Source organism: Panthera onca, chromosome D1 (assembly GCF_046562875.1).
Source record: "Panthera onca isolate mPanOnc1 chromosome D1, mPanOnc1 haplotype 2, whole genome shotgun sequence".
Classification (NCBI taxonomy): Eukaryota; Metazoa; Chordata; class Mammalia; order Carnivora; family Felidae; genus Panthera; species Panthera onca.
This window is the reverse complement of record NC_138348.1, coordinates 106,320,618-106,333,837: the sequence shown is the minus strand read 5'-3', so window position 1 is coordinate 106,333,837 and position 13,220 is coordinate 106,320,618. Positions and strand designations below refer to the sequence as shown.

The 13,220-nt window shown below is 41.2% G+C and overlaps 1 protein-coding gene across 5 annotated transcripts in view; it reads right to left on the bottom strand.

Annotated features, from left to right (window-relative positions):
- ARHGAP20 (Rho GTPase activating protein 20) overlaps positions 1 to 13,220 on the bottom strand; it is a 128,462-nt gene that overhangs the window by 9,766 nt on the left and 105,476 nt on the right. For all 5 annotated transcript variants that reach the window (XM_060604638.3, XM_060604634.3, XM_060604635.3 and 2 more), the window contains 2 exons: positions 4,686 to 4,864; positions 3,188 to 3,349 (listed from right to left, as the gene is read on the bottom strand). In XM_060604638.3, the coding sequence (XP_060460621.2) occupies positions 3,188 to 3,349; positions 4,686 to 4,864 (341 nt within the window). The remainder of the gene's footprint in view (positions 1 to 3,187; positions 3,350 to 4,685; positions 4,865 to 13,220) is intronic.

Genomic DNA, 13,220 nt, shown 5'->3' with positions numbered 1-13,220 from the left:
ACATGCCTAGGGACACTAAGCATGTCCCTAGTACATCATCCTTTCTGGCCTTTGAGACTCCCATCTGCTGAGACTGCTGGCAGGGCTGGGTGTGGTGAAACCAGACTATAATGCGAGTAGGATATGACCAAAGGTATTTGTTGTTTGACTTTTGTTTATAAAAAGCTTAAAAATAAATTAAATTTGGTCCTGGTCCTATATTCATTTCTGTTCCCGGCCAACTCTCTCTGTTGCTTTTGGCATGGTATTAACAGGGCCAAGCTTGCAAAGTCTGATCTCTACCTCAATAAACCTCAGGCAGAGAAAACTCAATTTCATGTCTCAGCACTGCACCCATGGTTGACGAGCCTCCTGCAAGCACCCGCTAACAACACAGAGAAGGTCAAAGTCAGCAACACAGCAATTTTAACTCTGCCTGCAAAACCAAGTCAGAAGCTTCACCCAAGTGCCTACAGAAGGCACACATGTTACTCACGTGCCACGTTTGTTATCACTGATAGGGAGGCTGTGGTATCTAATTGTTACACTTAGGGGATTAGGTGTGCATCTTCCCCAGGATGAGCTCCTCCAGGGCACGGATACACCCTCAACTTCTCCTTGGTGCACCGCAATGCCACACAGTCCCAGACAAAGTAGAGGTCATTACTGAACTGTTGCTAGTTTTCACATGGTCAAATATTGAAAAGGAATAAAGGAAGGCCAACTAACTGTACTTGAGATTCTAAGATAATTTAAAACACCCCTTTGTAGTGATGTTACCTATTATACATTTTTAAAAAAGTGGCTAACAAGTAGGAAGAGATTGCTTCAAAGTCTTTCTCTGTTCTATTACATCTTCCGTAGAAGTGCAGCTGCATACGTGTAATTCAGATGTGTCATCACAGGACAGTTATCTCCTTTGGGGTAAAGCTACTGAATTTTCATAATTCCAAACTAATTTTAGTTGCTGCACCTACTTTAAAAGTCAGATTTAGAAGAGGCAAATTTTGTTATTTCAAAGTGGGGCAGTGACAATAGCTCTCTTTTTAAATCTCAGTGGAAAACATACTTATGATCTGTCTTGAAGAAAAACATCATTAAATCTTAAACCTACACTTGAAAGATAATAACTCGTAACATCTCAATGAACTCTGCACAGCTGGCATAACAAGTTACGAAATACGACCACCATCACAGCCGGGAAAGGATGTGAGAGCTGGTTCTGAATTACAATCACCAGCTCACAGCCCTCCAATGAGTCTCCTTCCCTCCAAGAGCAGAGCCCAGGTCATCAGCAGAACTCCCAAATTAATTTGAGATGAGATTTCTCTAGGATTAAAAGGGAACTCTTCCTCAAAGGTTCGAAGGATCAAAGTTACAGTGTCTCAAGCAATTTTCTTCCAATTACAGTTTAAAGAGTTAAGCTTGTATTTAAGCAAAGCCAGCCTAAGTAAAAAATAAAGGAAAACTTAAGTACCACTTCCAAATAGTCTTAAACACAAGAAACAAAACAAACCAAAAGTTGAAAAACTTTTGGCAAAAAGTATCTCCTTTCCTGCAACCACTTGGAAGAAATGAGAGTAAAACACAGTTATGTGATTATAAAACTTCAATTACTTGGAACCCATTTAACCAGATGCTTCAATCATTTGTCTTTTGCTTATTTTTGTACAAGTGTTATTTCTGCAATTGGAGACACAATTTGACTCCTCTAGAATCATATTTCTTGATAAAAGCCTCAAAAATTTAGCACAAAATTTTAAGTGTGGTGCTGTGAAGGAAGAACAGCATGGTAAGGAAAATTTTCTAAAACGTAGGCTTTAACCTCTTAAGAGATGGAAGAAAGCCAATTACATGGTTAAGAAAAAGAAAACTCCTTGTGCCTATCTACCCCGCACACATGCCTGGCTAAGCGCACCACACATACGTGTGTTGTATTTCAGGACTGAAGAGGCGTGACAAACTGTGCAAAGCACATGAGATGACCCTAGCTCCAGCTCTCCAGGTTTTGTGAGTGATGCTTTTTTGCAAAAGCCTACAGCAGGGGCTGAGAGCAGACACGGCTCATGTGCCGGGAAACACGTGACTGTTCCTAAAGTCATGAAGTAAGCAGCTGACCAGGAGGAGGGACATGGAAGGGTCTTCCTCCCTGCTTGGTCTCTGGCCGGGGCCCCGCTGAGTTGCAGCCGGGCTGGGAGACGGGAGCCTGAGGCGGGGCTGCAGAGGCTGCCGCTGCTGCAGCTGAAGCCTCTGCTCCAAGCTGGTTCTGACTCTAGGTGTTCAAAAAATGTGAGGCGTTTTCAAGAATGTGGGGAGGAAAACATTCTAGAAGAGCTCTAACTCAGCTATGGATGTGAGTTAAGTAACCATGGGGTGAAGGCTAAGAACCATAACAAATGCCAAATGGGGTAAGGGTTTTATAAAAAACCCAGATGTCGGAGTCTTTCCTACTCCACTTTCACTTTTTTTTTTTTTTTTTTTTTTTTTAATTTATTTTTGGGACAGAGAGAGACATAGCATGAACGGGGGAGGGGCAGAGAGAGAGGGAGACACAGAATCGGAAACAGGCTCCAGGCTCCGAGCCATCAGCCCAGAGCCTGACGCGGGGCTCGAACTCACGGACCGCGAGATCGTGACCTGGCTGAAGTCGGACGCTTAACCGACTGCGCCACCCAGGCGCCCCTCCACTTTCACTTTAAAAAGGCACTAGGGGACAGGGGAAGCCTTGGTGATTGTAAAAGTGAATGGGATTTTCAGCGGTCTCAGAGAAATTTTTTGTTTTAGTTGTTCGACAGATGTTTATTATGATAAACTCTGCTTCAAAGTTTAATACAGGTTTCTTTTTGAAAATTTGCCTTTATTAGGAAGGTAATGAGACTGTGAAGAAATCATCATAATCAGGATGTTTATTTTGGTAAATATGCCACACGTATTTTGGTGATTTTTAATTTTATTATTTTTGGTATGGGGCAGCACAGTGATGGGGGGAGCGGGGTGGGGTGAGAAGACATGCAAGTACCTCTGACACACCAAATCGCTGGCAGTGGCTTTTGAGGGCCAGTGTTGGCTTTGTGAAGTGTTTTTAACACTTCTTAGATTCTAAATCTATTACGGTTCTTTGCAGCTGGGAAAAATGTTGTCATGGGAGGAACCAGTCATGTTTCTCCAGAGCTATGGCAGGGGTAGATGAAGGGAGAACCTTTCGTACCTTTAAGACAGATGCTATCACAAAAATAGATTCACAGTCTAGGTGTACTTCAACTCCAGAATTCAGTTTCTCTTTTAACTCTCTGCAGGATTTCACATTGGCCGACTGTCGGAAGATACCTTTTGTGAGGGGTCCTTTTTGATTAAGAAAGAAAAGCATATCCTATAAGGAAGCAAAGGAAAAAACCAAAATGGCACTTCACACATACAAGCATGGGAACACATACCTGCCCTCTCTGGCTGCCAGCAGTGAGAATGTCCCAGGGGAAGAGTGGTGAAGGAGGAGCTGTAGAAGGACTCAATTGTTTGTTTTTTGGTATCTCTAAATCTTTTCCCTCTGTTTTTTCCTTGCTATATTCAGCATCTGAAATATTTTACTTCACTGACATTGTCTTTTCTTCAATGAACCAACAACAACCAGCCGCTTGAAAATCAAATTTCTCTGACTGCTTCAAGGTCCCTTGTAAACTTGTCTCTCTCTCCTTACCTCACTACCCTTTGCCCTTTATTCTCTAATTCGGACTCTTTCCCTGAATATGGAAATATCCTTGCCAGACTCATTCTCCACTCACTTGTCTTTCTTCCTTATTCTACTTCCTGTATTTACGTCATTCTTTTAAAATTCAGCTAAAAAGAAAAAAAAAAATCACCTTTTCCAGGAAGCTTTCCCCGCTCCACTGCATCATGATCAATGCTTCATTTTGCTTGCTTTCTAGCAAAGAAATTTCCTCTGCTTGAAGTGTAGGAAGGAGGGTGGGTGTTGGGGACAGGCAATCCATGGGACCAGAAACCTGTGTGACCTCTGGTAAACTTGAAGCTTTTATTTTGTTTAATTTGTAAAGCGGTGGCCAGGGTAGTGATACTAACTGCTAACTCTGCTGTGAGGCGTAAGCCCAAAAAGCGGCTAGAGATATGTATGGCATGTTACGAGTGCATAATACAGGGTAAGTGCTATGCATCTTGATAGTGGACACTCAACACAGCGTCCCTGCAGTGATCATTTCACAGAGCAAGGAGACAGGACAGACTCAGTGGTTTCATCTGACCCATTCTATTTCTGGAAGGCAACTAAATGCCAGAGGATGTATATGTGTAAACACCTGAAGCACAAATATGACACACGCCAGATTTTTAACAAGTACAAAAATGGGTAGTTTCTGTTTCTAGGGTGACTAAAGCAAACTTCCAGAATAACGCAGGGTTCAAGAAAGACCGTGAGAGAAATGTGAGGGTTAACGGGACTCTAGCGTGGACTCTGCCTACAGAGCGAACTGTGTTTAGGTGAGCAGACTTGTGTGGCTTTTTCCTGGAACCAGCAGCCGACACGCTCTCTCCCTATTATGTGTTCCTTATGATTCTGCAACAGCTTAATCAGACTTTATTCTATGAAGTAATAATATTCTCAGCCAAAGCCATGGGTGTCTATAATTTTTCTATTTAAGAACAGAGTTCCCTCCCAGAGCTCTCCTTTCCCATTAGTGTCACAGGCCAAAACTCACCAAGACAGGTTTGGGCAGATTGTCGTTCTCACAGATATTTGGCAGAGAAACTCCAAAGAGCTGCCCCGGCAGAGGGGATGTTGGTGACACGGGCAAGTTATCCAGATGAATGCTAGACCCCCGCCAAAAGGCCCAGTTTATGAGAGACCTTCTCCTTTTAAATGTCTTCTGTCCTGAATCTAAGGAAGAAGTGAGATTATGAGAAAAACTCTTTTATTCACTTAACCTTACTTTTATAGTTTCCAACTCACAGTATGTTCATTACTATGGTTCAAAGAGGAAAAAGAATGCTTACGGGTGTCCTTTGTTACTGATAATTCAATCAAAGAAATTTCACTGTAACATTTTATAAATTAAGGAAAAATCAAACATTTAGGTTATTCTCCATCCCAACTTTGGAACATCACTGGTCTGTTTACTTGAGCTTTGGCACTAGACCTTCAAAGACAAAGAAAAGCCTCCCTTATTGAAATATAACAACTTAAAGAAAAAATTGTTTCATATGTACACATATTATCCCATTTTAAAATGAGACCATGCACACAAAGAAGCTGAAGATTAAATCAAACCACAATTAAATGGTGAGAAACAGAAGGGAAGAGGAAGGAAAAGGAGAAGGGAGAAAATGAGAAGGGGAAGAAGGAAGAAGAGGAGGAGGATGGAGAAGAAGGAAAAAAACAAGAGTTGTCTTTATTCAGATGTTCTTTACACATAAATGATGCTTTATTACTTGATGCCCCTCTCTACAGCTAAAAACAAAGACAGGAAGCTAATGCTCTACATTCCCCCCACTTCTTTCCAACTGCAAAGACTTTTTCTAAGGTATCTTTTTAGTTCCTGACTTTAAAAAGCATATTTAAGGCAGCACAGATGGGTGCAAACTTGCGTGAGACTTGCCCTTGCCAAGGTGAAGTTGATGATCTAATGGGGGAACAAGTCTGGTGGTGGTGGTGGGGGTGAGCAAGTATATTAATAAATAAAATCTCCTAAGGGACGGACAAAGCACCAAAGGCATTCAGAAGAATGGTAAAGCACATCTACCCATTAAGAGGGAGGGAGTGATCCTGGAGGCATTTGCATTTGATTTGGATTTTGAACAAACAAAATTTCAACAAGAGCACCTGGCATCACGGCTCGCACCCTGTAAGTACTCAATAAATCATTCTCTAGCAGTAACTGAATTGAGAGATTTAGCCGGAAAGGGACAGCGTGAACAAAACAGGCAGAAGAAAGGTCGACAGTGAATCATGACTGTGAGGTCATAGCGCTAAAACATTTTTGATGTCATCTGTATCTAATTTTAACCTGAAAGTTGATGGATTTGCACACGATCTGATACATAAAAAGACAGCTCTCTAAGGTACCTTTGGACCCCTCCACTGCGGTTCCCCAACCCCAGCACATTACACATTGGTAACAATGATAAACTCTAGATGAAATTTTAAAATACGATAGCCTACCTAAAGGCAGGAAACAGTGACCAGAAGACAGTGGGTAAGTAAAAGTGTGACGCTTACAAGAGGGGATGGCACAAGACAGCTTTCCCATGTGCACAGCTTTTAGCCTGAGGACAGGCTCCAGGGCGGTAGGGTCACTGAAATCTGCGGAAACCTGCACTCTCGCTGGCTGGAAGAGCTACAGAATGGAGATGGGGGGAACCACAGCAGCTGGAGAGTGTGTGTGTTTGGGGAATCCCAGAAAGGAGAAAAATGAAGAGTGGGAGCCCCAAATATCGTGTCTAGGTTCTGCCCTAATCTCTGGCTGGCCCACCAGACACACACGTGTGAGGCAGATTCAAAACGGCTTGTGATTAAGACTCAGAGAACAGAGGTCTGAGGCGGGAGAACCCTCAGGTGGTGCCCACACGACATCGGACGCTATTCTCTCCAGGAAGAGTGCGCGGCGATTAGTCACCTGACTGTGCCGCGGGGCACCACAGCCGAGCAAGCTACCACAGAGGATGGTCAGCTGCTCAACATTGCCTAAGAATGGGACATTTAAAGGGGACTGTCTTTTCAGGGTGGAAAAGGTCGTAAGTGTCAAATACTAATTTCACATATGTGTTTTCTAGAAGAGTTTTATATTGTTCGGCTATTATATCCTCTGAAAAACCAACTTAAAACCAAATACCACAAAAGCCAACTGTGGGAAGACAATCATACAAGTGACATCTTACCAAATGGCCTCAGACCATCGTCCACCGTTGGCTTCCTTAGAATACAGTAAGTGCCTCATCAGTGTACAGATATCCAGGTGCGAAGGTCTGTGGCTCTGGAATCAGGAGCCCAGGGAGACTCCCGGTTCAGATATTTATTTGGGCAAGTTACTTAACCTTATGACCTACAACTCAAAGCCTTGTCAAGAGGATTAAATGGATGTTAAAGTACTGCTTTGCAAGGGTATGGGCCACAGCAGTTTTGATTAAAACTGCAAAGTCCTCCACCTCCTCCCCACAAAGAGGACCCCCTCCTCTTTCCATTATCCATTTAGTGAAACACCCTTTGGGAATGTGCAGACAGAAAGGAATACCAGACTCTGCTTAACTAGAGCACTTCCTGCCTTGACATTCCCAACCTTCACCATTTTAAAGAAACAGAAAAGGAAACCAAACCCATCCTTAAACCCAGGAAGGGGCGGGGGGGGGGGGGGTCCTGTGTTTACCAATGTCAATCTGCAAATGTTTGTTTAATATATATGTTCATATATGTTGAGTAGTTGTACTCAGTGTACTTTCCTTGCATTTAACCTGTTTTTGTTACTTCTAAAACTCTCAGATTTATTTAACTTTTTAGCTTTCCAACTTTTAGGAAAAATTCTTCACCATGAAGTTATATACCCAGCTATCCTATGAGTGTTGACAGAGGATAAAGCAGAAATGGAGTCCTGTACTTCATTATAAATACTTTCAGCTGCGGCCATGCCTTTTGTTATGTACAACATTCGATTTCAGAGTTCATGTTCGCTCTGGGACCGAGAGAAAAACATTTTCATTAAAGTTTATTTTCTTGCAGAGATTTCAATGCATAGCTCTTACTTTCTAAGCGTCAAAGGCTGATGAAAAAACATGCGATTGCTATAAAAAATATAAGGGAGATGTAATTGTAGAGCAAACTAAATTTGAATAGATTGAGCTTTACTGAACAATCCCAGCAATGTCCAAGCTATTGTTTCTTCATGCTTAAATTAGGGATCTGAATGTTAAAAATTACAATTCTTAAAAGTCTGTGCTTATAAATTGTTATAGAAAAATAATTTATTAAAAAAAAATTTTTTTTTAACGTTTATTTATTTTTGAGACAGAGAGAGACAGAGCATGAACAGGGGAGGGGCAGAGAGAGAGGGAGACACAGAATCCGAAACAGGCTCCAGGCTCTGAGCTGTCAGCACAGAGTCCGACGCGGGGCTCGAACTCACAGACCGCGAGATCGTGACCTGAGCCGAAGTCGGCCGCTTAACTGACTGAGCCACCCAGGCGCCCCTAGAAAAATAATTTAAAAGAGCCCTTAGTTAGAAATCTAGCAAGATGGAAACATAGGAAGGTCCTAAACTCACCTCCTCCCACAGGGACACTAGTCTACAGCTAGACATGGAACAACTTCCTCTAAAGAAACCTAAAAATGGCTGGAGCAACGCCTTCATACTGGGAAAAAGAGGGAAACCACATCAAAGTGGGTAGGAAAGGCTGAGGTACAACCTTGTCATAAACTCCACCACTGACATGGTGATCCACAGTTGGGAGGAAATTCAAAATCTGGAGCTTCTCCCTGAGAAGTGCAGCGTTCATACCCCACACATGAGGCATCCCAGCTTTCAAGACTGGCACTTGAGAGATGAGTCCCCAAAATGTGTGGTTTTGAAGACCACTAAGGCTTACACTCACAATACACACAGGGCGGTGCCCAACTGAGGAATGGCTTTTGAAATGCCCACGTGCAGATTCACCGGCCCCACTGCCCAGTGCAGAAGCGGCTCTTTGTAAAGCACCCATACTTTGTCTGTAAGAGACTCATTTCCTAATTTTAGAGCACTGGTCTGAGGGTTAGGGACCCACCAGGACACTCCAGAGGGATGGAGGCTTCCTGCTCTTCCTCTGCCTTGCTAAAGCTAACAGGTACCATGTATATATATTTCACACACACACACACACACACACACACACACACACACACACACACACAGAGTTCCCTTTCCAGCAGGTGCCATCTTTATGATCCTTATGTTCCAGCGGGTGGGCAGCATCTTCCACGCTCTCCCTCTGCCTAACTAAAGCTGGCAGGTGCCATTTTTTCCCCCCTTCCTTTCTTTTTCTTTCCCTTTGCCTTTCCTTCCTTCCTTCCTTCCTTCCTTCCTTCCTTCCTTCCTTCCTTCCTCCCTTCCTTTTTTTTCCTTTTCCTTTTTTTCTGCTTTTTTGGGCAGGTGCCGTTTTTACACTCCCCATCTGCCTTGCTCCAGCCAGTGGATGCCATTTTCATGCTCTTCCTCTCCTGGAGATACACATGTCTGGTGACCAGTTTTGACAGGTTTTTGTGGATTTCACCCAGGGGATGCCCAATGACTGCCTGGTACTGGAGGCCATGGTGACTTGCATTCCTATGTCTCATGAAACTGTAAGAATCACAGATGGTTCCTGGCAGACTATTACACCCAGAGCACTGAAGACAGCAGACTGAAACACACCCCCATCATTTCTGTGAACGAGGCCTACTTGCCAGTCCTGAAGATTCAGCTTTAGGGACAAGCTTCAGATTTGGCACACATCTAGAGGCCATGAAGGTATTCTCAGGGAACACAGGATGGTGGATACATTTTTGCACTTCCCCTCTGCCTCTTTATAGATCACCGGTGTCTCCCAGAAAGAAGCTTATACTTTTATCTGGAACCCTGACTTTTGCTACTGTTGCCCAGGGGACACCTTCAGATGGCCTGGCTTTAGGGACCAGCAGGTTGTATGCTTGTGGTCCCAAAGGACAGCATATATTTGCATTCTGTAAAAGCTGCTGCCTGGAGGTCTGGCTTCCAATCAGCTTAAATATAGGTGCTGAGTGAGATCCTCCCCCTTTGGAACACTGACTGGTCTTGGAACACCCTCAACTACTGGGAGCTATTGACAATAAGACAGGATGCTTGGACAATCACAAAGGTTTCAGAGACAACGAAGAGCCAGGGCAGGGGTGAATGTTAAGGTTCATCTCCTACACAAGGTCGACACTTAAAGACTGGGGGAAGTAGCTGTATAGAATTTAATCTATAGAAACTTGTACAGAGGGTTAAGCAAAATGAAGAAACACAGGAAGATACTACAAACAGAAGAAAAAAACCTCAAAAAAAATTAATGAAGTGAAGGTAAGTAATGATAAAGAATTCAAAGTAATGACCATTTAGATTCTCACTGAACTCAAAAGAAGAATGGATACACACAGAACTTCAACAAAGAGACAGAAAATACAGGAAAGTTCTAAGCAGAAGTCACAGAGCTGAAGAGTATCATAACTGAACTAAAAAAACACAGTAGTGGAGCCGAGGTGGCTCAGTCAGTTAAGCGTCCGATTCTTGGTTTTGGCTCAGGTCATGATCTAATGGTTGATGAGTTCAAGCCCTGTGTCAGGCTCCATACTGCTGGTGTGAAGCCTGCTTGGGATTCTCTCTCCCTCTGTGACCCTCCCTGCTCTCTCTCAAAATAAACTTAAAACAAAACAAAAGACAATAGAAGGGTTCAACAACAGACCAGAGGAAGTAGAAGAAAGGATCAGTGAACCTGAAGACCAGGCAGAGGTGCTCACCTGATCTAAGCAGCAAAAAGAAAAAGGAATGAAAAAAAAAAAAGACTAAAGATGGTAAAGGGACTTGTGGGACAATATCAAGCAAACTAATATTTGCATTTTAGGATTCCTAAAAGGAGAGGAAATAGAGAAAGGGTCAAAAAACTAATTTGAAGAAATAATGGCTAAAAACTTCCCTAAGCTGTGAAGAGAAAAAGACATCCACACCCTGGAATCCTAGAGAGTTCCAAATATGATGAATCCAAAGAGACCCACACAAAAACACATAACAATTAAAATGCCAAAATTTAAAGACCAGGAGGGAATCTTAAAAGCATCAGGAGAAAAATCACTTGTTATGTACAAGAGAACCCCCATAAGACTATTAGATTTTTCAGCAGAAACTCTGCAGGCTAGAGGGAGTAGCATGATATATTCAAAGTGCTGAAAGAAAAAAATTTCCAAGGAAGAATATACTACATAGGAAACTTATCATTCAGAATTAAAGAAGAGATAGTCTTCCAGAAAAGTAAGAGCTAAAGGAGTTCATCACTACTAAATCAGCCTTACAGGAAAGTTAAAGGGACATTTTCAAGCTGAAAACATATAAAAATATAGCACATATAAAAATATAACTCTCAATGGTAAAGGTAAATAAACATATAAGATAGTGTATTGATCACTTATAAAGCTAACATGAAGGTTAAAAGACAAGAGTAGCAAAAATAACAAACTATAATAATTAGTTAAGGGTTACATAAGATAAAAAGATGTAAAATGTGACATCAAAAACATAAAACACAGCAGGGTAGAGTAAAAATGCAGAGCTTTAGAAACTTGAGTTACTATCAACTTAAACTAGAATGTTATAAATCTGTTGTATGTTAGTCTCATGGTAACCACCAAGCAAAAATCTACAGTAGATACACAAAAGACAATGAGAAAGGAACTAAGGCATCACTAAAGAACACCATCAAACCAAAAGGAAGAGAGGCTGAAAAGAAGAAAGGAACAGAGGAACTACAAAACAGCCAGAAAACAAATAACAAAATGGCAATAAGCACATACCTATGAATAACGACTTTAAATGTAAATGTACTAAAAGCTCCAATTAAAAGACACAGAGTGGCTGAATGGATTAAAAAAACAAACATAAGAGTCATCTATATGCTACTTACAAGAGACTTGCTTCAGACTTAAGGACATACACAGACTGAAAATGAAGTGATAGAAAAAGATATTCCCTGCAAATGTAAACCAAAAGAAAGCTGGAGAAGCTATACTTATGTCACATTGGACAAAACAGACTTTAAAAACAAAGTTTATAATAAGAAACAAAGAAAGTCATTATATAATGATAAAGAGGTCAATCCACAGAGGAAATAACATCGTAAATATTTATGTGCTCCTAAAAGAGGAGCACATAAATATATAAAGCAAATGTGAACAGACCTAGTGGAATTAAATAGATGGCAATATAATAATAGTAGGGGACCTGGATACCCCACTTACATCAATGGATAGACCATCCAGACCAAAAATCAATAAAGAAATACTAGCCTTAAACGACATGGTAGACCAGATGGACTTCACATACATACATACAGAGCACTCCATCCAAACAGAACAGAATACACATTCTTCTCAAGTGAAAATGGAAAAACTCTCCAGGAGAGATCATATATTAGGCCACAAAAGTGGTCTTAACAAATTTAAGAAGCTGAAGTCATATTCAAGCATGTTTTCTGACCACAACAGTATGAAACTAGAAATCAGTTACAAAAAGAAAACTGGAAAATTCAAATACATGAAGATTAAACAAACTGAAAATTACTGAAAAACATGGGTCAAAAAAAAAAAAATACCACATACCAAAACTTACGGGATGCAGCAAAAGCAGTTCTAAGAGAGAAATTAGCAGAAATAAATGCCTATGCCAAGAAACAGGAAAATCTAAAATAAACCACCTAACCTTACACCTCAAGGAACTAGAAAAAGGAGAACAACCAAAGCCCAAAGTTATCAGAAGGAAGGAAATAGCAAAGATCAGAGCAGCAATAAATGAAACAAAGACTAAAATGACAAGAGAAAAATCATTGAAACCAGGAGCTGCTTCTTTGAAAAGATAAAGAAAATTGACAAATCTCAAGCTAGCTCACCAAGAAAAAGAAGGCTCAAATAAATAAAATCGGAAATGAAATAGGAGGCTTACAGCTGATATTACAAAAATACAAATGATCATGAGAGACTACTGTGAACAATTACATACCAACAAATTGGAAAACCTAGGAGAAATGGATAAAATTCTAGAAACATACAACCTTACAAGCCTGAATAATGGAAGAAACAGAAAATCTAAACAGACCAGGGGAGCCTGGGTGGCTCAGTCAGTTGAGCATCTGACTCTTGATTTTGGCTCAGGTCATGATTTCACAGTTGTGGGATAGGGCCCTGTATTGGGCTCTGCACGGGGCATGGAGCCTGCTTGGGATTCTATCTCCCCTTCTACCCCTTCCACACTCTCACATGCTCTCTCTCCCTCTCTCAAATAAAAATAAAAATAAAAATAAAATCCATTAAGAAAAAAAATAAAATCTAAACAGACAGTTACTGGTAAGGTGATAATATCAGTAATTAAAATCCTCCCTACAAACAGAAATCCAGACCAAATTGCTTAACTAGTGAATTCTACCAAGTATGAAAAGAGGAATTAATACAAATCCCTCTCAAACTCTTTCACAAAATAGAAGAGGAAGGACACTGTCAAACTCATTTT